A 27787-nucleotide genomic window follows, 5' to 3' on the forward strand; every position below is an offset into this window, starting at 1 on the left:
TTAATAGTCCTCTTCATTCTGTTGTGGTCTCAGCACCACGCTGTGATAGGCTCTGATGCAGGAGAAGGCGGTGGGCGGGATGTGGCGGCGGTCGATCAAATTGTTCTCTAGGTGCAGAGACACAATGCCGGAGTCCTCGGCCACTCGCGTGTCACAGACGGAGTTCAGGGGGACATGCCTGCCGGAGAGAGTCAACAGGAAGACTGACCTGTAAGAGCTTTTCAAGGGTTTGGAGCTCTTTGCACCCCTAGTAATCCTTCCAGTACTATTATTATTATCCCTCACTGTAGAGGGGGTGTGGGGAGATGGGTACCCTAAGAGCCAAGCTACAGGTGACAAATTACCCTTGCCTGGCAAGTGAATGGCAAGTGAACAGGGAGGAATACACATGAGTTTGTTCACTTGCCAGGCAAGTCTCCTTCGTCACTTGTAGCTTGGCTCTCAGGTTCAGGCCACATATCAGAAGCTGGAAGATCTCTGGCTGGGTCTCCAGCATGTTTTTTTCCTTCATCTCAAAAGCTTATGCTACAATAAAGTTGGTTAGTCTTAAAGGCGCTACTGGACTCTTTTTGATTTCACAGAACGCAGGTACTGAAATCTACATACCGGCAAAAGCGATGCGAAACAGCAGGCGCAACATAGATGCCAAATGCTGGCATGGCCAGGGCTTAACAACATGACCTGAAAAACCTACTCCACTTGCATTTTTTTAAAAAAATTGTAACATCTGGCCTGATTAAGAGTTCTGGTGAGCTCAAAAACTTGCACTTTTTTTGTCCTTCGGATGGCCCTAATACAAAGGCATTACATGGATTTTGTTTGTTTGGTTGTTCCTTTGAACTTCCTTCCTGGCCCACAGATCTCCGTTTATGTACCTGCCCGTACACGCGTCCCACAAAGCATTCGAGAAATGCCAAACCACTTTTTCCTTGGGTCTGCTATCCAGATTCTGAAACCAAGAGGGGGGTGTTAAAGAGCTGCCTGCTGAATTGGACAATGGCCAGTGATGGGCCATGGAGTGTTGTTGTGCTGGGTGATGAGACGTCACTGTCTTCCTACATTCTTGCATGGCCTAATAAACAACGGAGAGAAAGAAGGGGCAATGACCCAGGAGGCTTCCTTCCCATCTCCTTTCCCTGTGTCTGCCCTGGGATTTGTGACTGTAACCTTCCAGGCTAGAGTTGGACGTGTGGAAACGGGTAGCTGAAGCTTTCCGAGGCACGCAGGTCAACGACATCACGCAGCGCTGAGCCTCTGTTAAAAGGGCAGGTCCATTTCTTGGCCAGGCCAGCTGGCAATCGTACTTCAGGCAAGGCCCTTTGTATTGTATTGCCAAATGCACGATACAATTAATTACAACTAAAAATACACCGTGGAAGATGCAGGGGACTAAAAGAAAAGTTTGTGCATTGAACTTGGGCAGTCGTTACATTTCTTGAGCAGGCAGGCTAAATGCATGGGGGGGGGGCGCTGCAAGGGTGCTTCAGAGGCTTTAAGAGTACCGTTGCTGCTTTAGGATGCCTCTTGCATACCTGTTTTTTTTTCCAGCTTCTGAACCAGTATATTACCCAAGGACCTCAGGGTCTCCAGTACTCTTTCCTCCAAAAAACAGACCTGGGACCTCTGCTAGTGCTTCCTACTGCTGGAGAAAGCACAAAATAATCTCTCCAGCACACAGAAGGCCCATTTGCTGCCCATGGACCAAAACCAGCCCCACTTGTTTGCTCTTTCCCCTCCTCCCACTTCCCACACCAGGTAGGAATTTTGCATGGAAGAGTGGGCCGAGCTTCTGAGCTGACTAACCATCTTCCATGACAGAGCGGGGATTCGAACCTGGGTCTCCCCAGATCCCAGTCCTATACTCTACCCAAGAAGGGTCCCTTGCCTACACCTTCAGATATTCCAAGCCACTCTGCTCAGGGGTGTCATGGCTGAGGAATGCAGTGATCTGAGCCTCCTGAGGATGTTCTGACCCAATATTCTGACATGCAAGTGGCTCTCCATTTCCTTCTGCCAAGAATCTGACCTAGAACATCCTAAATGCAACCCAGGTACTCTAGCACTGAACTCAGGTCATCCCTCACCCAGAGAAAGCAAGGAGCACAGCAGGCACTCTTCACCTGATGCGGTTGTGGCTCAGCCGCAAGACCTGCAGTCCCTTCAAGTTCAGGATGCCACGGGGAACGGCCTGGAGTTGGTTGTTGTCGAGCAGCAGTTCAGCAAGTGAGCGGTAGAGTCCCAGGAAGGAGACAGCGTGGATGCCGTCATCCCGCAGCAGGTTGTGTGACAAATGCAGGAATTCCAGGCCAGGCTTCATGTGGGCAAACACATAGCCGGGGATACGCTCGATGCAGTTGTGATGAAGGGTCAGCTGTTTCAAATGCCGCGGCAGGAACGATGGCACATGGGCCAGGCGGTTGTGAGACAGGTCCAAGGCTTCCAACTTCCTGGGGAAGGGGGAGGAAACCCCAATCAGGAGTCCAACATTTTAAAACCAGAAGAGCAAAAGTCCATCTCTAAAAAGAGCCGCTTCCCAAACTTATCACATTCTAGGTTGCTCAAAAACACAATGCTGAGTAGAGCTCTGCAGACAGGGGCAGGCTTGATTGGCTCGGACCACCTGAGTCAAGGAGAAGGTCCATCGGTGGCTGCCAGCTACGGTGACTCAAGAGAACCTCCATAAGCAGAGGCAGTGAACCTCTGGAGCCCAGGGCTAGTAGGTGATCTCAGGGGAGGCCTTGGCATCTATGCCCTGTTCATTTCGCACTCCGGAGTAACTGGTTGGCAACTGGGTGAATACGGTTGCCAGCCCCGCCCCACCTGCTGGTGGAAGCACGGGGGGCAGAGACTTATGAACAGTGTTGTGCAATGCTGCAATATCACTGCCAGCTATGAACGTGGAAGTGACATCACCGTGAAGATCGTAGAGCAATCAGGGAAATTCCTAAAGCAATGTGGTGACGTCACTTCCGGGTTCTAGCCTGAAGCCATGTTGCTCCCTCCCCCCCATTTCCTCCTGACATTCCACTGAGCACTGGCGGGCAAGGAGGGAATGCTGGCCCAGATTTGCCAGCAGGCAAATGGCACATCTGTGTGTAAAACATAATGCTGGGCCAATGAACCCCGGGTTTAATCCAGCAGGGCTCTTCCAATGTTCTTCTGTCCCCCAAGACTTAAGCCCAATTTCCTTTTCATTTCACCCATTCATGTGTGTGGCTGCCACTCCCTTCCAAATACTGTACTTGAGGGCGGTGCTGCAGAAAGAGCCTAGCCTCCATCCCCCTGACCCTGGGCAGCCTGGCCCTCTGGATTAAAAAATGTCCCTGTCCCTTTAATACGTTGGAGGAAGCAATGTCTGGTGTACAAAGCAGAAGAGAAGGGCAACAGCGGGGCTAGTTAGATAGGAACCTGAGGTCAGCACCTCGTCTTGTTTCTCTTGGGCAATATCCTTCTTCTCTAGCTCTCTTGTTTTCCCTTTCAAGCGTGCTAGTCCCTAAAGAAGCTTTCTTTACCTTTAATCAGTTTGCACGACTATTGCTGTGCAGATGCTCTGCCAACATAAAAGAGGCCTAAGAGGATGTTCTTTACCTCCGGCCATGAACACTTTTCACTGCCAGAGGGGACAGGTTGGCAACCTTATTTGGCCCTGAGCAATAACTGAAATAGGAAGAGGGTTCACAGGGGATGAAATCTGTTGCCAGATGCCCCCCCCGCCCCGCCCCCTACCCTCAAGAACCTTTGTTCAGTCACAAGCCAGAGAATGAACAAGCTGGTGGATGAAACCAATAAAGAAAGGCCAGGAGCAGGGGGAGAGCTGCAGGCACTGGCTCCTTGAGGGCCCCCTGCAGCCGGGATGAGAGTTTCCCTATAAAGTGCGACTTCCATGGGATTCTTGGGGCCCATTTTCCTTTCCAGAAATTGTGAGGTAAGCCTGCTAAATACTGCTAGTGTTTTTTGCCTACTGTTGCCTGTAGAAAAATATCCCATGCTGTTTACCAGGGAATGTTATTGACCTCCCTGCCATGAGAAGCGTCCACTGCCCATTTTTACTCATTAAAAACAAGCTTAACTCCCTTTGTGCAACTACAGTCCCCAGGGCTCCAGGCTGAGCAGCCTTGAAACTAGGGAAGGTTGCCACCTGCTGCATTTCTTAATTTCTTAATTAAAGGTGCAGCAGGGCAGCCCTTCCTGAAACCAGTTGACGGCTGCAGGGTAAATCATTCTCTGCCTCTGAAACTTTTTGTAAAAGAGAGACGCTCCTGCTCTTAGCGTTGCCTGTTTTTCTAAAAAAGCTGCACCGTTGCTGTGCCTTTAAGACCATCTTGGTCTGCGAGGAGTCAGCAGAGGAAGCCTCACCTGCTGATCTGTGCTTATCCAGCTGTTGTCCAAGACAGAGAACAGCTGCTCGGCTGCCGAGCCTGCACCTTCCCCTCCTCCCGAGAAGCCTGCCAGGGGGAGGCCTGGCCATTGTGCATCTTTGCCTTGTCATGGGAGCGCAGGCCTGAGCTTTGGGCTGCCCTGCCTAGGGAAGCAGAGTCAGGATGGCGTTCTTGTATTTTTCACAGGGGCAAAGACGAGGGAATCCCAGAAGATTCTACTTAGACCCCCCTTAAGTGGTAAGTCAAAATTCCCCATTCCAAACAAGTGCCCTCCTTTGTATCGAGTTACTCGGGGTGGGGGGGGAGGCCTTGATTTGACTAACTGCCCCCCCTCAGTTTGTTGCACATCCTAAGACATAAAAGGCAAACCATGTTGCCGACAACTCACCTCTAATCCTGCACAGGCGCAGTACGCAGGAATAAGAACTTAGTTGGCGGCAACATGGTTTGCCTTCCCGCTGCCTTGGGGCTTCCAGAGGCCCAGGAAGCCCCAGCAGTGAAGGCCGGCCAGGCATGCCCACCACCATGATGGGCAGGCAGGGGCGAGGGGGCGTGTGGTGGCAGGCATGCCTGGCTTATCTGCCCTGCCCTCCCCTAAACTGTGATTGGGGGCAGGGAGGCGCGGCTTGCCTGCCTGCCCCTCCCAAAGCCATGATCAGGGGAGGTGGGAGTGGGGGGACCTGGAGGCAGGCATGCCTGGCTCTCCTGCCCTGGCCCCCAAAGCTGCTATTGGGGGTGGGGGCATGCAGAGGCGGGCATGCTGCCCTGTCCTCCTCCGCCCCACCCCATATCAGGGCGCTGGGGAGGGGGCAATGCCCAGCCTGGCCACCCTGCTCTCCTCCAGATCGGGGTGCTGTTGAGGGGGCAATACAGGCCTCGCTGCCCTGTCCTCCTTCTCCTGCAGTAGATTGGGGAGCTGGGGAGGAGGCAATGCCCAGCTCAGCTGGTCTGCTCTGCTTCAGATCGGGGCACTGAGGAGGGGGCAATGCCCAGCCCCGCTGCCCTACCCTCCTCCCCCTATACCAGATCGGAGAGCTGTGGAGGGGGTGATGCCCAGTCCCACCTCCCTGCCCTCCTCTAGATTCAGGGGCAATTCCTGGTTCCGCAGCCCAGCCCTCTTCCCCCCGCCCCAGAATGGGACACGGGGAGGGGGCAAAGCCTGGCCCTTCTAGCCTGCTCTCCCCGCACTGCAGTCATGATGCGGGGGAGGGGCAATGCCCAGCCCAGCTGCCCTGCCCTCCCTCGGCCAGGATCGGGGTGCGGGGGAGGCAGCAATGGCCGTCCCACCCCCCACCCCCCGCCCTTTCTTGAGCCCGTTGTATCTTTTGCCACAACAGGCTTTGTTGCTAGTTTAGTATAACTCTCAAAGGCTCTTTTCTTCACATTTCATTCTTAAAACTGTTCTTGGTGCAAACAAGTTGTAAAGAAAGCAAACTGCTCATTAGTGTTACCAACGCCCTTTTCTGAACAAATAACATGAGGCGCTCTCCCATGATGGAACCTCTGGATTGGATCTCTTTGGATCCCTTTGAGTTGGGATCTGCAAGTCCAAGCTCTCTAGAAGCGTCTGCAAAAAAGCTCCCGTCTTCCACTTCTGATTTGTGTCTGTCACTTGAAAGGTAGTAAGTTCTAGCAGTCGCAGCAAGAAATGCTGGCCGTTTTCACACTGCTTACCGGCCACGGAACATCGCACCAAGCTCCCGGAACGACACTGCGCCGGAGCGAAATTGTGCCAGGAAGACACTGTCGTTCCGGGAGCTTGGCGCGATGTTCCATGGCTGGTAAGCAGAGTGAAAACGGCCACTGTGGGTGATTCTTTGTGGGATGTGGAGAAAGCCAGCTAGTAAAGTTATACGCGTCCAGCGCAAAAGAAAAGTTGCATACTCAACCCCTACTTGTCACGAAGCTGTTAAAGGCGCAAGGGGCCCACCAGGAGGAACAGAGGCACCTAAAGGGCAGGAGGCAGGAATCTTGGCTTCCCGGCCCAGCCCAGAGAACACCAAGGCTACTCACGGGAGGTCTATCCAGGCACGAGGCGCTATGCGATCTTCTTGAAGCTGGTTGTTGCTCAGGATCAACACGGTGAGGTTGAGGGTTTTGTTGAGGACACCCTCGGTCACCTCCTCAATGCGATTCGAATCCAGATGCAGCTCCTGCAAAGGGGGGACACAAGAAGGGCCAGCGGTCCAGCTGGTCCACCGTTCCGTGTCGCACAGCGGCCAGGCAGTTGCCCTGGAGGGCCACACAAACAGGGCGCAACGGCTGAGGCCTTTCCTTGCTGCTGCCTCCTACCACCGGGATTCAGACGCTGACTGCCTCGGCCTCAGTTTAGTCACCCTGGCTAGCATCTACCGAGGGGCCTCTCCTGCATGAATTGCCTAACCCCCTTTTCAAGCCGCTTCCAATACATCCTGGTTGGATCCCCATCTATTCCGCCAAGTCATTCCTTTCCTGAATTCTTGCCATGATCTTAGACCAGCAACAACCCCTAAAGGCAGGCATCTGCCATACACCTTCCACTCTCTTTAAAAACTACAGGCAGGCCAAACTGTTCAACCATGCAACTTTGCACGGCCAATGCTTCTCCCCAGGAGAATGGCTGACTTCCAGCCATCATCGCCAGGGAGGAAAGGGGCCTCAGCAGGGAATAATGCCATGGAATCCACCCTCCAAAGCAGCCCTTTTCTCCAGGAGAAATCCTGCCCGTGACCTGGAGATCAGTTGTAATTCCAGGCCTCTCCTAGAGGTTCATCCCAAATCTCCAGGAATTTCCCAACCCAGAATTGCCAAAGTCAGGCATCGCCGCAGGGACTTGCCTTAGGCCCACTGAGGGTGGCGTGGGCCAAGGAGAGATTGCCCTTTCTGGGCAAAGTGATTGAGAGAGCAGTAGCTGACCAACTCCAGATCCTGGAAAACTCTAGCACTCTGGACCCTTTCCAGTCTGGATTCAGACCAGGGTATGGGACAGAGATAGCACTAGTAGCTTTAGTGGATGATTTCCGTCTGATCATAGGCAAAGGCCATGCCTCCTTATTGCTTCTCCTGGATCTGTCTGCAGCCTTTGACACAGTAGACCATGCCATCCTGTTGAGGCATCTAGAGACAGAAGTGGGCATCAAAGGATGTGCCTTGGACTGGTTTAAATCATTTCTCATGGAATGGACTCAAAGGGTTGCTGTCGGAGATCAGCTGTCTCTAGAATGGGAGCTATCTTGCGGGGTTCCGCAGGGTGCAATCTTATCTCCCATGTTACTCAACCTCTACGTAAAGCCTTTAGGAGAACTCATTCGCAGCTATGGAGTTGGATTGCCATCAATACGCAGATGACACCCAACTCTGTATCTCGCTATCCAGATCCCCACGAGATTCAGTAGAAATCTTGGATCGCTGCCTGACAGCTGTGGTGAAATGGCTGAAAATGAACACATTGAAATTAAACCCAGACAAGACAGAAGTGATGCTTGTTTGGAAGGCAGAGATCCTGAAGGACGTTGTACTCCCCACTTTCGATGGAATTGGTCTGACCCTTGCAGACTCGGTTAAGAGTCTAGTGGTTATACTGAAACCAGTGCTATTACTAGCAAAACAAGTTAAGGCAGCTGCAAAAAAATGCTTTCTACAACCTCTCCCGAGCCTGGAAAATGGCTTCTTACCTCAATGTGGCCAACCTGGCCACCTGGATCCATGCCATGGTAATATCAAGACTTGACTACTGTAATGCCCTATACATTGGTCTCCCATCTAAATCAACTAGGAGATTCTAGTTGGTGTAAAACGCTGAGGCTCCACTGTTATCAGGAGCAAGCAGGAGCTTGAACATCACTCCCATCCTGCAGTAACTCCATTGGCTACCTATTAGTTACCATGGTCAGTTCAAGGTATTGGTTATCAGCTCTTCATGGCCTTGGTCCGGCATACCTACGGGACCGCCTCCCTTCATATGCTCCCCCACGGCAGTTTTGCTTTTCCAAACAGGGTCTCTTGCAGGTGCCAGCCTGCACATGGGCAAAATCAACAGCAGCCCATACATGGGCTTTCTCTGTGGTGGCCCCTACCCTGTGGAACGACCTGCCTGCAGAGGTCAGGAGAGCCCCCACTCTCCTGGCTTTCCGCAAACATTGCAAAACTGAATTATTCAAAAAGGCTTTTTACTCAGATAGGTGGGCTATATTGTAGGGAGAGGGTCTCAGATAATCCGCTAATGAGTTAGGAACCATGGACTTCACCACCATGTTGCATTGGATTCCTGCTAATGCTGATGTCTTTGTGAACTTGTATCTATTTATCCTATGGCATTCTTTATGGAAGTGTTCTTGATATTGAATGTATTAATCTCACACTGTGTAATCCGCCTTGCATCTCAGAGATAAAGCGGACTGTAAAGAAATAAATTTGCATCGAGCAACTGAGTACAATTTCGATTCCCCATGAAAGTTATTGTAAATCTTGAACAGGCATGGCAACTAGGGTTGCCAGCCTCCAGGTAGTGGCTGGAGATCTCCCGGAATTACAACTGGTCTCCAGGCCACAGAGATCAGTTCACCTGGAGAAAACGGCTACTTTGGGCGGTGGACTCTATGGAATTATGCCATGCCAAGGTCTTTTCCCTCCCCAAACCCCACCTTCTCCAGGTTTCTCCAGGTTCCACCCCCCAGATCTCCAAGAATTTCCCAACTTGGAGCTGGCAACCTTAGTGGCAACGGATGCACCATCATTCAGCAAGGAAGCCTCGGCCCAGGCCAAAACTCTTCCCTCTTCTTTCCTTCTTGTTTCCTGTTCTACCCTACTGACATCTGCCGGCAGGTTTTGCTGTTTATGCTGCGGCTACATCTAAGAACACCCGAGGGCTGCCAACTCCAGGTTGGGAAATCTGAAAGGGGTGGGGGGAGGAACCTGAGGAGGGCAGAGTTTGGGGAGGGGAAAGACCTCAGTAGGGTATAATGCTATAGAGTCCAGTCTCCAAAGCAGCCATTTCTTCCAAGGGAACGGATCTCTGTTGTCTGAAGATCAGCTGTAATTCCAGGAGATCAGTGGGCTGCACCTAACGGCTGCCAACTCTACAGTTGAGTGCACCTTGCTTGGAGGTACAAAATACCTTGTGCTGCCCTGACAACAGATGCATTATTTCCTGAACATCCTCCAATGTTTGGCAGGTGGAAATAGCCACACTTCTGTGCTATTGTGATATGGGTGAGATTAACGACTTTGTTTTTGAGGTTTCTAGAAATTAAATCTCTTGAATTGGTGGGGCCTGCCAGGTAAAGGCCAGTATGTGCAGGGATTTGGAAATGCAACGACAAATTCATACGGCAACATTTATTATTTCTGCAGATGGTAGAGGGGGCAGGGACAGAAGGGAAGCCACACGCTGGCCTTTACCTGGCAGGCCCCAGAGTGAAGAGGCAGCTGCCCCAATATTTCAAGGGATTTAATTTCTAGAAACCTCAAAAGCAAAGTAGTTACGAAATAGGGACAACATTTTCCTTGGACAGGTCCCAGAAAATAAATATCAATTGGGACAGTTGTTCATTTCTTTTGCCCTGCTGTCGTCCAAAATCCAATAAACAGAGTTGTTAGAGGGAAGACTGGACCTTCCACAAAGTCCTCATCACACTACTAAATATGAGGGGGGAAACTATTTTCAGCCACAGTGCCTCTATTATAGTGAGGCTCAGCGATGCTATTTGCTCCAAAAGGCTTCGGTGTAGAATTTGGAGCTCAGCTGTTTGTCCTTCTGGGGAGCAAACAGTAAAGCTGCAGGGAAGGGGGAGAGGGGTCAGTATCGGCTAGTCCATTCCACTTACGCCCAGGACGAAAAGCGTTGCGAGTGGATTACTTCTCCTCTTTATACAGACACACAGGGCTTTTTTTCAGCTGGAATGTGGTGGAACGGAGTTCCGGCACCTCTTCAAAATGGTCACATGACCAGTGGCCCCGCCCCCTGATCTCCAGACAAAGGGCAATCTAAACTCCCCTCTGTCTGGAGTTCAGGGGGCGGGGCCACTGGCCATGTGACCATTTTCACTGACGGCAATTTAAACTTTTAAAAACTCCCCCCTTGTTCCAGCTGAACCAAAGTGATGTTATAGTGCGGTCCTGGGTGAGTTCCACCACCTCTTTTCCCAGAAAAAAAGCCCTGCAGATACATGCCCCTCTTTCAAAGACTTCAGCCACTTTTCTCTTGCCTCACTCATCATTTTCCCGTATATCTTTTCTAATTTTTCTAAACTTCTTTCTTTTTAAAATTCACTGCCACAACTTCATACAAATGATGCTACAAGAGATCAAACTACAGAATAAACAACATTTACTTAACACTGTACAATTCTTACTATAACAACTGAATATACAATGATACGATTTGGGGCCAGTAGCACCCTAGAGACCGACTAGATTTCCAGGATGTGAGCTTTTGAGAGTTAGAGTTCCCTTCATCATAGTCCACCTTTCCCTCTGAGATTCAAGGTGTATTATGCAGTGTGAGTCAGTACAGTCAAATTTCAAAAACGCTTCAATAAAACATGTAATGGGTATATACATGCAAATTTGCAAATATTTTTAAAAACCTGCAGAAATCCAATACAGAGCTGCCAAAACAGAGCATAAGCAAGTCTATGGCTGACATATTGAATGACACAGAAACTACCCAGTAGAATCATACTCGTAGCAATAATAGTGAAGTCTACAGTCCCTCAGTAATAGTAATACTACAGCAATACTAGTAAAGTCTGGCGTCCCTCTTTATCCCTTTACTGATGGTGGATCTCTTGAGACTATGTCCTTACAGTACAGCCCTCCTACCTGAATATAAAGCCCTCTTGAATAATTCAGTTTTGCATTGTTTGCAGAAGGCCAAGAGAGTGTGAAATTTCCTAACCCCCTCGGGCAGGCCAGTCCAGAAAGTGGGGGCCACCACAGATAATGCCCATGAGCGGGCAGCTGTTGATTTTGTCCATGTGCAGGGTGGCACCCGAAGAAGGCTCTGTTCAGATGTATGAAGCTGCCATGGCGGACCATAGGGAGAAGCAGTCCCATAGATATGATGGACCAAGGCTATGAAGAACTTTGTAGGGGGAGATAACCAATGCCTTGAATTGGGCTCGGTAACAGATGGGTAGCCAATGGAGTGAGGGTAGAATGGGAGCAATATTCATGGTCCTCTTAGCTCCCTAACTTTTCAGTTCTCATCTGGTACTCCACAAAAATGCTTCCTTCCACACACATACCCAGAACATTTTAGTTCCTGTTATCATACCCGTAATCTGCCAAGTTCTGTGTTTGACATCAAAAGTTTGACACACCCCTTATTGACAGGAGGTGATGGGGGGGGGGGACTGCATCCTGTAATATGGAACAAACACTCACTGCTCACCTGCAAGGATGCAGGCAAACCTGAAGGGATAGCCCGAAAGCGGTTCCGATCTAGTCGCAGGTAGACTAGTCTGCTCAGGGGCTTGAAAGCGGTCGGAAGCACATTCCCATCATGCAGCTGGTTTCCCTCGAGTTCCAGGGTGAGAAGTTTGAAGAGGCCTACGGAGAGGAAGGGCAAAGGAGATGAACCCAAAGAGCCCCGCCCACCACACTTTGAAGGCCGCTTGGGAGGTGGGAAAGGGTGCCCCAGTTTGATGGTACGGAAGGTGATATATGCAAAATTCATTCCTTCAAAACTGTAAACGTTTAATTGCTGTTCAATAGTGTTTCCAGCCTTTTCTTTGTTTTCTCACTAGACCTGCTCTTGTGCCCTTCATCTACTTCCCAGCACACAGGAATTTAGCAAAGTGATAAAACTTTACCTGTCTAATTTCAGTCTGCTTGCTGGGAAAAGTACCATGGCAAGGCCTCTTGGTTTGAAAGAGAAAGCAGACTACTCTACAGTCAAAGCATCTCCAACGAATAAACTGAAGCAAACAAAATCTACATTCTGCACATTACAGATATGCATACCAATTAGACCTGTTTTTGCATTTCCTTCCAGAGGAACAGAATGTGTTTTGCAGTTTCATGTTTATACTCCGTTTACCATTCACTCCAGCTGGGTGAAGAGTTCTAAAGAATTCAAAGGCCTGCATACTTTAAATATATATACATACTTATTGTTAAGAACACAACCATAATTTCAACATAGCTACCTGTGAGCTCTCACTTTCTAGGACAAGATTACATGTCTCTGTACTATATTACATAACAGCAATATCATGTTACTTATCTAGAAAGGTGAAATATATGGAGATAAATATAAGATTGTCATAAGCCACTCAGTCTCAACCTCATCTTCTCCCAGCAATATGAGGATAATAACAATACTGGACTATATTACAAGGTTTTTGTAAACCACTATCGCTCCCTCCACCCCAACATAGTCTGCTCTTAAAAGGAACCAGGAAGCTGAATGTTTAGGCAAAGGAACTTGACAGTTTACTAATTTTTTTTGTTTATGGAGCGAATGCTAAACTGGCTTTGATTAGAAGAAAATGCTCTTTTGTGTGGCAAAAGTTGTGGCGAAGGTTGTGGAGCCCCACAGACGGGCAAATAGGTCCCCTCTTGTGGCCACTTCAGCTAGGGATATGGTGGGAGGGGCTGACGCTCTCGCCACACTCACACCACATTCCTGAGCCAAATCATGCCGGATCACATGGGAACTTTAGTTCCCAACTTCCCTGACATCACATCTGCCAGACTTGTAGCAAGCACAACTTCTAGTGGGATCCTAAGTGCTGCACGTTTTGCTGCAGAAACAGAATAATGTGCTCCTCATTACGAGGGCACGCCAGAGTGACACAAGTAAAGGAGGAAACACAGTGAACTCTTGCCACCTCTCAGCCCCTAGGAGTGCAGACCTCTGAGCTTATGCAGAGTTTCCCTTCCACCCCCAAGGAAAGTAAAGGCCATTCATCCTACCTCGGACGTTGTTTCTTTGCAGCCCATCTAAATTGTTGTCATTCATCTTCAGTTCCTGCAGTGAAGAAGGCAAGGCTGGGATCGTTGTGAGGCGGTTCCCATCCAGATTCAGGCGCTTCAGCTTGGTGAGATTCTGCATGGGGAGAAGCAGATTCAGGACCAACAAAAGAGTTGCAGAGCCTGGTGACCAGCTGTGCTCAAGACTCGGGGCCAAGCTAGAAGTGACGAATGACACTTGAACGGCAAGCGAACAGACTCACGTGTATTCCTCCCTGTTCACTTGCGCTCCACTTGCACTCCACGTAGTGATCAAGTGGAGTGCAAGTGGAGCACAAGTGAACAGGGAGGAATACACGTGGGCCTCTTCACTTGCCGTTCAAGTGTCATTCGTCACTTCTAGCTTGGCTCTAAGAAGCCATTCAGACTTGTTTTCTTGCAGGCAGGCCAGCTCAGTGGCACAGCACATGTGCTGCACGCTGAAGTTATCACTTTCAGTGCGTGGCTTTTCCATTCAAATGGGTATCTGGCAGCAGGAGTGAGAAAGTCCTTTGCCTGAGATTTTGTAGAGTTGCAGGTGGCAGGCGGGGAGAGTGACCTGACCCAGAAACCCAACAGATTCATGTTTTGACTCTATAAAACCTCATTTAGTTCCAGAATCTCTGATAGCAAAAATACTGTACTTATCACTGGTCAAGGGATAGACTGAGTCAGAATCATTGAAAATGCTTTCAGAGGGTTCCCCATAAACCTTCTGCCATATTAAAATCACTGTCTAATTAATTAGAAAATTCTCTGATAATTAGAAGCTGGTCAGGCTAAAAAAAAGTTAATTTACTTTTTTTTGTTGTTTTAGAGCTATTTTGAAATATGATAATTTTTAAAATGAGCAGCAGCTTTGCCTACAAAGGGTTTGATTACCACCCCCACCCCACAGGCTGATAATCAACAATCAGTTCATGAATGCTGTGAGCAGCCGTAGAAAGGAGAAGAAATAATTGATCTTGTCCCTGGTGAATCAGGGTGCCTGACGGTTTATGAGGAATGTGATGGTGTATCAAGTGGGATCCCCGTTTCAACTCCGCTTGCAGATTACTGCTAGGGCTGCCAGCCTTCCGGTAGTGGCTGGAGATCTTCCGGAATTACAACTGGTCTCCAGGCCACAGAGATCAGTTCACCTGGAGAAAATGGTTATTTGGGGGGGGGGGTGGACTCTGGAATTATGCCATGCCACGGTCTTTTCCCTCCCCAAATCCCACTTTCTCCAGGTTTCTCCAGGTTTCACCCCCTAGATCTCCAGGAATTTCCCAACTTGGAGATGGCAACCCTACTTACTGCCGAAGACTCAGAGCCAAACTACAAGTGACGTCTTACACAGGTTGGACACTAGTCGGCTTCCCTCAAGTTTTGATGGGAAATGTAGGCATCCTGGTCTTGCAGCTGTAATGGAGAGCCAAGCTGTAAAACCAGGGCGCCTACATTTCCCATCAAAACTTGAGGGAAGCGGACAAGTGTCCAACCTGTGTCAGGCGTCACTTGTAGCTTGGCTCCCATTCTTCAGCCACACAAAACACACCCTCTTGTGGACATTCCCAGTGTCTGAAAGTCCTCTAACATCCTGCCCTTTATCGTCAATACGAGTTTCTTTTAATGCTAATAAATATTCTGATTCTTTGTGTATCACCCGCTCCTCATTTTCCAAACTTTATAAATCTAGACCACACGTTAGAAAGGAGGAAGACTGGAGGAGAAAAAAAGCTGGGCCTCCCCTAACAGAATCTGGAGGATGGGGGAACCCATGTGTTTTCCAGAATGCACAGGGAGACAAAGGCAGTAAAATCTGGAAAGGGTTCTCCACGGAGACACTCCCCGCCACCAAGCCACCAAGGACACAGCCTCAGGCACAATTATTTGGCAGAAAGCCATCCCTGAGCACAGTGAGACATGGACCTGGTTGGGATGTCCCAAACCTGTGCATGTCACCATGCAGTCCTAAGCAGAGTCCCACCATTCTAAGTCCTCTGAAGCCAACAAACTTAGAAGGGTGTAACTCTCCTGAGGACACCACAGTAGGTAATGGTCAAGAAGCCAAGCATAGCCATGGCCTATACTCTTTAGAGCATTAAAAAACAGCAAAACATATCAAATCAGCCTCATCTTCAATGTAGAAATGATGAGAGTGGTTATGATAATCACAGCAGAAAAGCCGGGCCGTCCACAGAGAAGGTCAGGGTCTCTACATATAGGGGGTGGGGGAGGTCCTAGAATTGTGCACCTGAAAAAGATTCATGTTTCCCACTTCGGGTTTCCCACTTTGGGAAAACAATTTGGGTATCTTTATGGAGCACACCGAAGCTCAAAGCAGCACTTCTCCTGCCATTTGCAAAAACCAAGAAAAGTGTTGCTTTCAAGCTTCCTGCCCTGCCACCTTTTTTACCCAGTGGGAGGAGGAGGGGGAAAGCTTTGCTTCGGTATTTCCGAATCGGCTCAGCAATGCTGGGGTTGATTTGGAAATACCGAATCTACCCAAATCGGTCCCGATTTGGGCTAAAAACCCAAATTAGAAACCCGAAGCGCACACTCAAGTAAGCAGAAAAACATGACTTTGCAAATTAATGAAAATATAAGATAACAAACATTGTGATGAGGATTGAACATGTCCAGAATATTGAGGGAAGTTGAGAGGGAGGACCCAGGCCCTCAGAAGGTGAGGGGCAGAGACTTGCATGCTCAAGCATCAAATGTTTGAGAGCCGCAAGACATGATGTTTTGAAGTGACTTCAGATGAGAAGGTGGGTTTGGGAGAGTGTCCTAAAAGTGACATCACAGGAAGGGGTGGGGTTTTCGTGCAGTATGCTTGAAGTGACATTATCAGAAGAGGTGGAGCTTGGGAAGAGCCATCATCTGACCTTTGACTTGGAAGTGACATCACAAAAGTGACATCACATCCTTGCTAGGCTTCACCCCCCAAAGTCCCCAGATATTTTCTGAGTCGGCCCTGGCAACCCCGACATTTTTAATTGAAAATATGAAAGACGTGGAAAGAAAGAAGGAAGGAAAAAAGGAAACGGGAGAGAAAGACGTGGAAAGAAAGGAGGAAAGGGAGGGAGGGACTAACATAAAATGTATGGCCACGGCGATACTCAGAGACCTCCGGGAGCTAGACAATATGTCTAAAAAAGCCACATGCGGCTCCTGAGCCGCAGTTTGGCCACCCCTGCTCAAGACCGTAAGATCTCGGAGTAGGACATTTTGGGGGAATGGGATGGGGTTTCCACATTATTTCAATCCCCTCCAGTTCCACATGCATATGAGCGTATAGAAGAATGACTGCCTATTGCATATTAATAAATTTGACTTTCTGGGAAACAAGCTTTGGGGAAGGCCTGCTTCCTTCCTTCCTCTAACTGGCAAAATGATCCTTCCTCTCCACTCACCTTAAAAGTTTCTGAGTGCAGGCCAGAGGAAACCAGCTTGTTCTTGCTGAGATCCAGCCATTCCAGATTGGGCAGGCCCAAGAAGATCCCAGCCGGGACATAGGTGATCTCGTTTTCTAGGAAGCAGAATGAGGTAGCTAAAGAAGGGACTTCAGCAGTTGCAGGAATGAGAGGCACAATGAGCCAAGGAGATCCTTCTTTGGGTCTTAGAACGGCCTGGTTCAGATGTCACATTCTGATCCTCAAAATCCTGGTTTGGAAGATGAGGAATGAGGTCCAAGCTATAAGTGATGAATTACACTTGAATGGCAAGTGAACAGACTCCCGTGCAGGGCTCATTTGGACGGGGAACGTGCCGGTCACGTGGGTTTTGGCCCCGCCCACGTGATTCCTTTTCCTCCCCTCTGCCTCCCCTCCAAAGGAGGCTAAGCTGCTTCAATTCATTCTGCTGCTTTATTTTCGTTCATGAGAGTGAGAGAGAGAGAGAGTGAGTGAGCGAGTGCAAGCAGGGCTGCTGGGGCTGGCTCTCCAGAGGAGGGAAAGCTGCTTTGAGTTCATTCTGCTTTATTTTCAGGAAATGCCTGGAGATTTCTGGGGAAAGGGGCCTGAGGAGTGGGTGTTGCCTTCTGACACACTTCCGGTGATGTCAGGGGTGTGTGTCAAATGCTAATGAGATATGCTAATGAGTTATGCCAATGAGTTCCTGCAGTTCTGCTCACATGTATTCCTCCCTGTTCACTTGCGCTCCACTTAGGGTAGTCAGCCTCCAGGTGGCAGCTGGTGATCTCCCGGAATTACAACTGATCTCCAGGTAACAGAGACCAGTTCCCCTGGAGAAAATGGCTGCTCTGAAAGGTGAGCTCTATGGCATCATACCCCACTGAAGCCCCTCCCCTCCACAAACTCTGCCCTCTCCAGGCTCCGCCCCCCCCCAGCTCCAGGAATATCCGGACCTGGACCTGGCAGCCCTAGCTCCACTCGATACGTAATCAAGTGGAGCACAAGTGAACAGGGAGGAATACGTGTGAGTCTGTTCACTTGCCATTCAAGTGTCATTCCTCACTTGTAGCTTGGCCCTGAGTCACAGGCTTCTATGAGCCATTCCCTGGTTTTCTCTCATCATGGTCTGCAGCCATGACCAAACTGGGAAAACTGTGGGCCAAACTACTTTCGTTTGGCCCACAGTTTGCAAACCATGAATGGTATGAATTAGTGCAGCTAACCATAGTTTCCTGCTCTGAACCTCAAGGCAAACTATAGTGAGATGAAATCAGGTAATGGAGCCAGGTCACAGGAGAGATTTATGGTGATTTTTAAAATTCATCTGCAGAGCCCTGAGTGGACAGTCAAAACATTAAAGAGGGTTCTTAGGGCTATTGTTAACTTTAAATGTTCTTCCTTTCCTTCCCTTTCCAGATTAACAAATTATGTCCTTTTCCTCTGACATTCATGAATCAGTTGTGGGGAGGCTTAAGTACTATTTCCCCCCATAAGTTAACAGCCACACAGAAAATAAAGCAATTTAAAGAATAACATCCAAGTAATTCATTAGAGAAGTCCAAATCCTTTCCATTTAAATTACACTTTTACCTTTATGAAATAGCATTAATTTAATAATTACGCACAGTTATTTAATCTTCACTACTCATTGTCGTGTGTCCACTGAAGGACCTCGTTTCCAGACTTTCCCCCAAACTATACAAGCTGCAATAATAATAATATTCAGCAGAACAAACTAAACTTTCTTTGGCACCGTTGACACATGGTTCAAAAGCAGTACGTCCGACCTAAAAGGTAATTCTAGGCGAAGAGCTGTTTGCCCTTTGTAGACAGCCAAAGCCATGAGCATTTTAACACAAATACGATTATTTTTTAAAAAATAAGCAGTAACTTTGACTGGCTCCAACAAGAAATGCAGTAGTTAAGCTGCCAGCAATGGAAGAACCAGTGGAAAGTAATTAGGCTGTGGGGGGAAGGAATGAAAATAAGAGGAGGAAATGGAATCTTTGCTGAAGAAGACTTCCTTGGAGTTATATATACGTATACAGTGTACTATGTAGTATAATATCTTGCCCAGGAATTTCGGTGGAAAATCTAATGCTCAGGTGGGGACCCACAAGGAGTCACGAGGGAGGGTAAATCCCATTTTCCTCCTCCCTTCCCTCCTTGCTGCCATCTAGGGCTGCCACCCCTGCCCCTCCCTACCTGGCCAGCGGGGGGGGGGGGCGCACCTTCCGTGCGCGCCCCCCTGCGGTGCTGCGCGCCTCCACACACAGCAACTGCAAGGATCAGGCCTGTTTTGGCCTGGATTGGGGCCCCTGTGGAGCGTGGGAGTGTTCCTGCACTCCACAGGGGCCTAAAACGGGCCCAATCCGCGCCGAAACGGACCCAATCCGTGCCAATCCGCACCAAAACGGACCTGATCCGTGCCAAAATGGGTGCGGATCAGGCCCGTTTGGGCGCGGATAGGGCTCGTTGTGGCACCCTGCGGAGCGCAGGAACGCTCCTGTGCTCCACAGGGGCCCACAAAGGGCCCGATCCGCGCCCAAACAGGCTGCGTGGTGACATCACTTCCCAGCAGTGACGTCATCACGCTTGCAGGAGAGTGTGCGAGCGCCCCCCCCCCCCTTCCAGGTAAGAGCCAGGTCTCAATCTCCCGTTGGGAGATCGAGGGGGCCTGGCAACCCTACTGCCATCCCTGGTCTCCCCCACAGCTCCAACACCCCCCAGGCTTCCCTCACCACCCCCTGTGGGGGGAATGTTCAGGAGGGGGGCACTGAATTCTGTGCTGGTTCCTCGTATCAGAATGCAGCGTAGATAGCTTGGCATCCTGAGGGACAGCTGGGACGACAAAAATGGCAGCCAAAATCTCGTTAGATGGCCTTGTGAGGTTCCTGTTGCCAGATTTGGTTGTTGTACAATTTGGGGGTATAATGTGGAATGTATTATTCTTCTGCACGTGCGGAGGATTACAAACCTTTCCTGGCCTTTATCTCTGGCCCTGCTGCATTGTTGCTCTGCACATGGAACCAAGACTTTGCTATTCAAAGTAGTGATATTCAGGGGCAGGCAGAGGCACCAGTTCAGTTCTATTAGCTGCGGGATGTGGGAAAGGATCCTTCAACAATACCACAAGGCCACAGTGTGGAGCCACCCAAAGAACAGCAGGATTTAAGCCCAGTGGCACCTCAGGGACCTACAAGATTTTCAGGGTATGAGCTTTTGAGAGTCAGCTGTTCACTTGAAACCCAAAGAAAAGATATTCCACTCCCCTATGTTGTATGGGAGTCTTGATTCCACATGGTGCCAACATCTCCCATGTGTTTAATAGGTTTGACCTAATAATGTAAAGCACAGATTATTCCAATGAATAGGATGCCCATTTTTTAAAATAAACCCTCCATGTTTGGGATGGGTGTAAAGTTCCTGGAGCTCAGAATTTACTGCTTTCAGCCCCAGGTCGCAAAATTCCAGTTGTTTGGGAACTATACTTCTAGCTGGCTTCTAACCCACCAGACAGGCCAGGCTCAAAATGGGCAAAAGAGAGCACAGGAGCGTATGCAAACCTTGTGGTGCAGCGTGAGGGACCGCTTACCTGCCAGGTAGAGAGTTTTGAGCACGGAGTCACTCAGCTTTGGCACACTCTTCAGGCCAGCATTGCCACAAGCAATGGCATGTTCAGAAAGGAGGCAAGTCGTAGGCAGAGATGGCATGATGGTCTCATCCCTTTCCTTTGGTACTGGAGGCCGCCATTTTGGAGTGTCTGCCCTTGCCTGGAAGTGGTCCTGGTGGGAAGAACTTTGCTCTTTCACAGTCTTTCTTTGGGGGCTATTCCTGAGAGGGACAGTTACTGTATTCCCCACCCCTGACTGGCTACCACTCCTCTGCAAGTTGCCACGCTTTGTCCCTGTCAGAGCCTGGCTGATATTTCTGTGGGAGGAACTGGAGTCTCTTCTCGGCAGTACCCAGCTGCTGTTCCTGTGGGACGGTCCATGCCCCCTGTTGAACTCTGTTCCACTGGCATTCCTGTACCTAGGGCCTTGCCTTTTCCTCGGCACTGCCCAACTGGCATTCCTATGGGGAACCTTGGGCTTCTGTTCTATCACTAAGAGGCTAACATTTCTCAAAGAAAGGAGGCTCTTTTCCTCTTTCAGTGACTGGCTGGCATTCTTCTGGGACGGACTGGGCTCCTTCCTGGCCTCCCCCCTGCTGGTATTCCCGTGGGCCATGCCATGCCTCTTCCCTGGCAGTTGCTGGCTAGAGTTTCTGAGAGTGAAACTGGGCCTTTTATCTACATGTGTCTGGCCACTACTCCTCTGAAGGAGGCCTGGCTTTTGCCTGGGTAGCGTCCAAGTGGAGTTTGTGGAGAGTATTCCATGCTGTTTCCCTGATGCTGCCTGGCTGGAATTCTTGTGAAGAAAACGGGTCTCCGTCCCTTGCTGCACCCGGCTGCCATTCCTCGGGAGAGTGCTCTGCTCCTTCCCTGTTGGTGGGCGGCTGGCATTTCTGTACAGGGCACCATCCTCCTTTCCCGACACCCAGCTGCTCTTCCTCTTCTCCTTCTGTAGCTGTGCCCGGCTGATGTTCCTATGGAGAGACCTGTGCTCTTTCCCCTCTTTCATCCGACTGGCGTTTCTGGGAACAGGACTAGAGAGTTCCTGGCTTTCATTTCGGTGCAAAGGACTCGGCTTTTCTCCCGTCACGTTCCTCTGGGCGGTGGCATGTCCTTTTCTTGTCTGTACCCTGTGGGGGGCACCGTGTTCCTTCACTAGCAGTTTCTTGGCAGTTAGCCAACCTGTAAAGGTAGGAGATGGTTTCACACCTACACTGTACCCCTTCCAGTTAACAGGAAGCCCAAATTAGCAGTTGTCACTATTTAACATGAGGCCCAATCCACCAGGAAGCTTTCTTGCACAAACCGTTTTTAGACCCAAGCCCCACCTTTAACCTGCAGGCAGCAGCGCGCGACCCACTGCGCTGCAAGCGCATGATAAGAAGCCAAGTGACATCACAGCCATGTGACAGGAAGAGGACAAGCCTCACTGGCGACAAATAGGGTTGCCAGGTCCAGGTTGGGAAATTCCTGGAGATTTGGGAGTGGAGCCCGGAGTGGGCGGGGTTTGGGAAGGGGAGGAGCCTCAGTGGGGTATGATGCCATAGAGTTCACCCTTCAGAGTAGCCATTTTCTCCAGGGGAACTGGTCTCTGTTGCTTGGAGATCAGTTGTAATTCTGGGAGATCTCCAGCTACCACCTGGAGGCTGGCAACCCCAGCCACAAATGTGCCCAACCAGGGAAAGCTTTCAGTCACGCACGCCACATTGGAGGCCTGCCTGACTAATGGTGGTAAGAGGGCATGACCTCACCTTAGCATTCTACTGCTCCTCTCAATGAGCTTGCAGCAGACGCGCTCTCCCTCCCAGCATGCACGCTGGCAGCCAAAAAGGGGAACTTGTGACCTTGCAGCAGGCGGGGCTGTTGCGTAACACAAGCCCTTCTGAGATGAAGAGCAGCGAACTGATCGGTCTCCACTGTGACGCATTGCATGGGGCCCTGAATTCACCAAGTGAGGCAGCCACCTCCCTGTGCCTCAGGTTGAGAGTCGTCTCGATGGACAGGGAAAGAGAGAGCACCCCTTCTATCTGAGGAAAGCTCCCTGGGCCTGGACCTGACTCGTGGCCATTTTGGGCCCGTTTCAGCCTGGATTGGGGCCGAAACGGCCCGGATCGGGCCTATGACAGGTGGCGGATCACTCTCCCACTCAGCAGTGGCCCGATTCTGACCATTTTGGGCCCCTTTTTGGCCATTTTTAGCCCCCCTTTGCTATTTTGGGCCCAATTTCGACCGTGAATGGCCAGGATTGGGTCTAAAACAGCCAGGATAGGTGATGTCAGGGTGTGTGGCATATGCAAATCAGTTATGCTAATGACACACTTCCAGTGATGGCAAGGGGCGTGGCATATGCTAATGAGTTATGCTAATGAGTTATGCTAATGAGTTCCTCCAGCTCTTTTTCTACGAAATGACCCCTGGGCATACCTAAAGCTTTCTGCTGTTGTGCTCAAAGGGAAAAAGATTCCTTCACCTAGGAGAGATGGCTTTGATGTTTGGGGTGGAGTATGCATGCAGAGTCTGGGAATTAACACAGAGATACAAGTTCTGGAGTAACACACACACCCTGGCTTCTAGCGTGATCTGATAAATCCATCCATCCATCTCTACCTGCTGGACAGGGCTGGCCTTAGTCCCAGGAAAAACACACACAAAACGTGGCACAATATGGTGGGCATGCAATATGTCGCGTGCACTATTGATGCCAGTGAGCCTCTGTATCATACAGAAAGCCATGCTCTTGAAGAACAAATGCTTGATTTCGAGTAAATCATGCATATTAGCATTCTTATTGCCCTTGAAAAAAGTGCATTGAAAAGACAGGGAACAAAATCAAGTAACCCTTTGCCACCCTAACCGTAGGTACAACAGATTGCTGTTGTGTTAAGGGGCAGTTATGCCAAGTTAACAGTGACATTATGAAAGCAGGCACGTAATCTACATGTTACCTAGAATCAAAATCCACCGAGTTCAGTCGGACTTATTCTGTAGTGTGCTTGGGATTGCTACCTAAAATTGGCAGGTAAGCTTTGAATGGCCCTCATCTGGTTCCTTAAAGGTCTTCCCCCATCCCCCTACCCCCAGTTAATTGGCACCTTTCCTGGGGCACATACCCCCTGCTTTGGCAAGGCTGACATCTGACCCAGGGTCAGTCGATTCAGGTTTGGCAGTGGTGCTGTTGGTGTTTATTTTCCTGGGGCCCAACACCCTCTTTTCAGCTTTGGTCATTTCCTTTTTAGCCCCATCTCCCTTCCAAAGCTTCTGACCATCCAGGTGGGTCGCTGCCTTTCTTCTCAAGACATTGGCCTTTTGGATGGACGGCTTTCCTTCTTGCTGGTGGGCCTCCTTTCCCCCTGCAACACGCTCCACAGCAGCTGCAGACTTCAGGGTCTCTGGGGAAAAGAACATGGTAAAGAATCGAGGATGCTGATATTTGTGATTTTTTAAAATCCTTCCTCTCTCTATAAAAGCCAATGCACGACACTCCACTGCACTCTCTCAACTTCCTGTTGCACTTTAGCATGGCCATAAAACAGGGAAGGAAGACGCAATACAGAGAGCAGCAGGCCTGATTCTCAACAGCTGGAGCCATCTGGTCCAGAGAGCAGATGTTTAGCCTGCATCCAGCAGCATCCCTGAATATACCACCTTCTCTTTCTCTCATATAAAAGAATGGGTTGTCATTCTTTCCTATATGGAAAAAGGACAGTGCTCAACTTGGGAACATACACAAAAAAGGAGTGGCTCCGCCAAACTGAGTACACTAACTAGATATGTGGAACCCCATACAGGCAGGGAAGAAAATTAAGCAAGTAAAGAAACAATATTAAGTAAGGTCTACTCGGATGTTTAGTGAAAAAGTGCTCTGTGCAAAATTTATAAGCCAAAGTTAATGAATAAATGTGAACATATCGATACAAACTGCCAAAGTTCTCGGAAGAATACATATCTATTCAATTTCAAGAGTCCAAGTTAATATAACAATCCAACAGGCGCAGACAAATCAAACAGGCATTCATTCACAGATGCGTCTCCAGAGTAAAGGTAAGTCAAAGTACAGGTCTCACTTCATAAATGCTTATTGTATATTTCTCTTCACAGGTGGTGCCAACGGAGTCAGGAGGACGTGCGAAAGACGCTGCCTGCCCAACAACGAACCTGCTGTTTCATCACAAAGACCGCCTTAGAAGCGGTTGAAATATCCACCAATACGAACAAATTCACAAATCAAAATATCAGGTTGAAATTTTCAAAGCACCCTGGAACAGTGTAATATCATGAAAGAGGAACATGGCTATGGTAAGTATACAACCTGCAAGTATACAGCCTTTAAACTGGGTTGGACGTGGAGACAGAGCATGCGCCATGTGTCTTTGTGTAATGCCCCTGTGGTCTCTAAGGTGCCACTGGACTCAAATCCTGCTGTTCTACTGCAGACCGACATGGCTACCCACCTAAACTGTGACTTTGTGAGTAGAGTATTATGCACCTTCCAAGGGGTCTTTGCAACTACAAGCCCTTCTTCCACACCCCTGCATGTACACCACAGTAGTGCCATCAGGGACAGATTTGGGGGTGGGAGCATCCTTTCACTGGCTTGAGGATGAGGCAAAAACAGACTAGCTTTACGCCTGAAGTATAAAAGGGGGGCATCAAACCATTAAGTCTACCAGACATGCATCACAGTGCCATCACAATAAAACTGTTTGTCCCAGGGTCAGTGTCGCTTGATTCTTCTTGAAAGCATGTCGGCCGAAGGAACGCCCCATCTGATGTATTCATAGTCTGGGGAGATCTATATGGCAGGAGACAGTCCCTCAGGTGTACTGCTGCCGAGAAGTGGAGTCATCGGCTACGGCGGATCTAAACCTGTCCCTAATGCGCGATTCTCCAAGGGATGTGGACAACATAGAACGCAATGCTGCCGCAGTAAGAGAGGAGATGTGAACACAGACTGGGACAGTGCGGGATAGAATCCAGCGCAATTATTGCGTATGAAAAGCGGAAGGTAGGGAAGTGTGGATTCGGCCCAGGTCCCCTTACCCCCACAGTAGGTGGGGTGGAGACCCGGCACTTACTTCCATTTTCTTCCAAGCCGGCCGAATCGGCAGAACACAAAGCACTCCCAGGGCCTGCACCATGATGTCACACCTGGGAGTCATCATGCCACACCGGGAGTGCCCCAGGAGGCCCGCTCCTGCGCCTTTTCCCCCAGGTGAGAGGTGGTAGGGGGAGGAGGCTGGGAGCGGGGGGGGGGGGTGCCCCGCCTCCACCGGGAGATCAGTACCCCTATCTGCAGCTGGCCTTTTGATCTCCATAGTCTAGAGATCAATTGTAATTCTGGGAGATTCGCAGGCCCCACTTGGAGGCTGGCAACCCTACAAATGCCTTGGAGGAGCTCTGGCAGGCAGAAGTGGGCCTCTTCTCCAGTGTAAGGCAGGCCCCAACTTTGCTGTGGTTGGTCAGGGCACCCGTGGCCGAGAGACTGGTCTTTCTCAAGGCACCCTGCAATGGCCCCAAACATTTCTGCACATTTTTTTTTATGGCACTTTCTCTGCCACTCCACCCCTCTCACCCTGTGGAGCCCCCCCAGGTCGTGACGGTAGTGGACGACATCACTTCCAGAAGTGACATCATCACGCAGGGCCAGGAGTGGACTCGCTTCTCCGCAGGAGCACACTTGGGGCTGTGTATGCTCCTGCTGCCCCAGGGGCACACTCTGGAGGCCTGTTCCCCTGCCTCTCCCCCTCCCCTCTGCCAGCCAGGTGAGTGGTGGCAAGGGGCAGAGGGTGGGTTCGGGGGATCCCCCACCCCTACTGGGGGACCTGGGATCCCTGTGTACGTGCCCTGTGGTGGCGGAGGCAAACTCTGCATTGACTCTCAGAGCCAAACTACAATTGACGTCTTACACAGGTTGGACACTAGTCGGCTTCCCTCAAGTTTTGATGGGAAATGTAGGCATCCTGGTCTTGCAGCTGTAATGGAGAGCCAAGCTGTAAAACCAGGGCGCCTACATTTCCCATCAAAACCTGAGGGAAGCCGACTAGTGTCCAACCTGTGTAAGACGTCACTTGTAGCTTGGCTCTCAGTAAAAGTGGGTGACTGGCATTTTCTTCTGTTTAGCCTCCCCCGATTCTGAAGAAGATGAAATGAATACATTTTTTGCTGAACCTGTATAATTCTGGCAGTGTGACGGGCATCTCAAGTCAGGTTTGACAGGTCAAGACAGCAGAGACAACTGTGTGTGGGAACCAGGGGGGGAAGGGATGTGGATAAATGGGATATTTATTTATCTGTCCCTTGCCCTTCTACTTAAAAAAACACTCAAGACTAAATTTTTAAAACCTTCCAATAACATTTACATACAGATTAAGCTGAATAAACAACAAAAGATAAAAATGAAGAGCAATTAAAAACACACACAAGCGCTCAGCCCAGCTTAACTAAAAAGCAGGAACACACAATTAAAAGCAGGAAGCACACAATTAAACTACAATTAATATAACAAAAGCCCAGAAAAACAAAACCCTGCACAAAAAGTCAGTGTGTGTGGGGGGGGGGGGCGGGGTTGTAATTTAAAATATGAAGTCCCGAAGAGACTTCAGACCCCAATAAGCTCTTTCCGGCCTGAGGTAGTAAGAGGCTATGTTGGTTGGAGGCATCGCATTATTTTGTGGTACTTCACATGCCCAGCAATTCCATCTTTGCCTGAACCTTTTCCAAAGCCCCTTCCTAGTCCGAGTCCCCCAGCTGCACCCGTCTTCCCTGTGACTCACCTTCTGCCACACCCTTTCCCGGGTTGAGCTCACTGGCCGTCAGCTGCTTTCGGTGTTTCCCTCGATGGGATGGCATACGTTGGGCTGAAGAAGGGGGACTCCAGTCCTTGATGGGGTTCTCGGGCTTCTTTCTGGCAGCCCAGCTGAGGGGAGCCCCCAGGGCTAAGGCCAAAAGCGTGAAAAGAAGCAGCTTCATGATTTCAGTGCCTGTTTGACTGTGGCTCTGCCGCTCTCCGGGCTGAGATCCCCTCTAGATGCATATTTCTGCGGAGTGAGAAGGTTTTTATTCTCCGAGCTCCACAACTGTGACTTGATGGGAAGGAAGAGGGAGGGGGAGCAGAACTTTGACTGGTGCAAGTGGGGAAACGCTCTGGCAGCAGTAGCTGGGGGGCTGGCAATTAAGGCCAGTTGGGGATCCAGCCCGCCAGATACAGGGGAGCTTGTCTATTAGCACCTGGCCAGGCTCCGAGGCCTCACGCCCATGAATAGGGCTTCTGTGCTTGCACACAGCCACCTACTGTCCAGAAACCGTGACCAGCCCCTACATGGAGGGCAATTTGACACCCTCAGAGCCTAGCTGGGCTCTCCCTACACAGTGCCAAGTCTGTGGCTGCAGAAACCAGCCTCCATCCGACGGAGCGCCATGGGTTTTTACTGCTGAGGGCCTTGCTGGTGCTCTGTTTGGGATCA

General features: G+C 49.8%; 1 protein-coding gene across 1 annotated transcript; it reads right to left on the reverse strand.

Moving 5' to 3' along the window:
• LOC129346027 (extracellular matrix protein 2-like) lies at window positions 1-27293 on the reverse strand. The gene is made up of 9 exons (XM_055003276.1): window positions 27098-27293; window positions 23435-23713; window positions 20307-21506; window positions 16712-16827; window positions 13278-13410; window positions 11752-11909; window positions 6393-6532; window positions 2121-2447; window positions 1-178 (listed from the first exon to the last, which is right to left on the reverse strand). The coding sequence occupies exons 1-9, from the start codon at window positions 27291-27293 to the stop codon at window positions 1-3; spliced, it is 2727 nt and encodes a 908-aa protein (XP_054859251.1).
• Between the last annotated feature and the right edge of the window lie 494 nt (window positions 27294-27787).

This window comes from Eublepharis macularius, chromosome 19 (assembly GCF_028583425.1).
Source record: "Eublepharis macularius isolate TG4126 chromosome 19, MPM_Emac_v1.0, whole genome shotgun sequence".
Lineage (NCBI taxonomy): Eukaryota > Metazoa > Chordata > Lepidosauria > Squamata > Eublepharidae > Eublepharis > Eublepharis macularius.

Excerpts from the sequence above, each read along its gene's own strand:
- LOC129346027 (XM_055003276.1), bottom strand. The coding sequence starts at position 27,293 with ATGAAGCTGCTTCTTTTCACGCTTTTGGCCTTAGCCCTGGGGGCTCCC. Across the intron at positions 21,507-23,434 it reads CAGCCTTGCCAAAGCAGGGG|GTTGGCTAACTGCCAAGAAA; the intron begins GTATGTGCCCCA and ends CTACCTTTACAG. Across the intron at positions 16,828-20,306 it reads CAAAACTCTCTACCTGGCAG|AAAACGAGATCACCTATGTC; the intron begins GTAAGCGGTCCC and ends TCTGCTTCCTAG.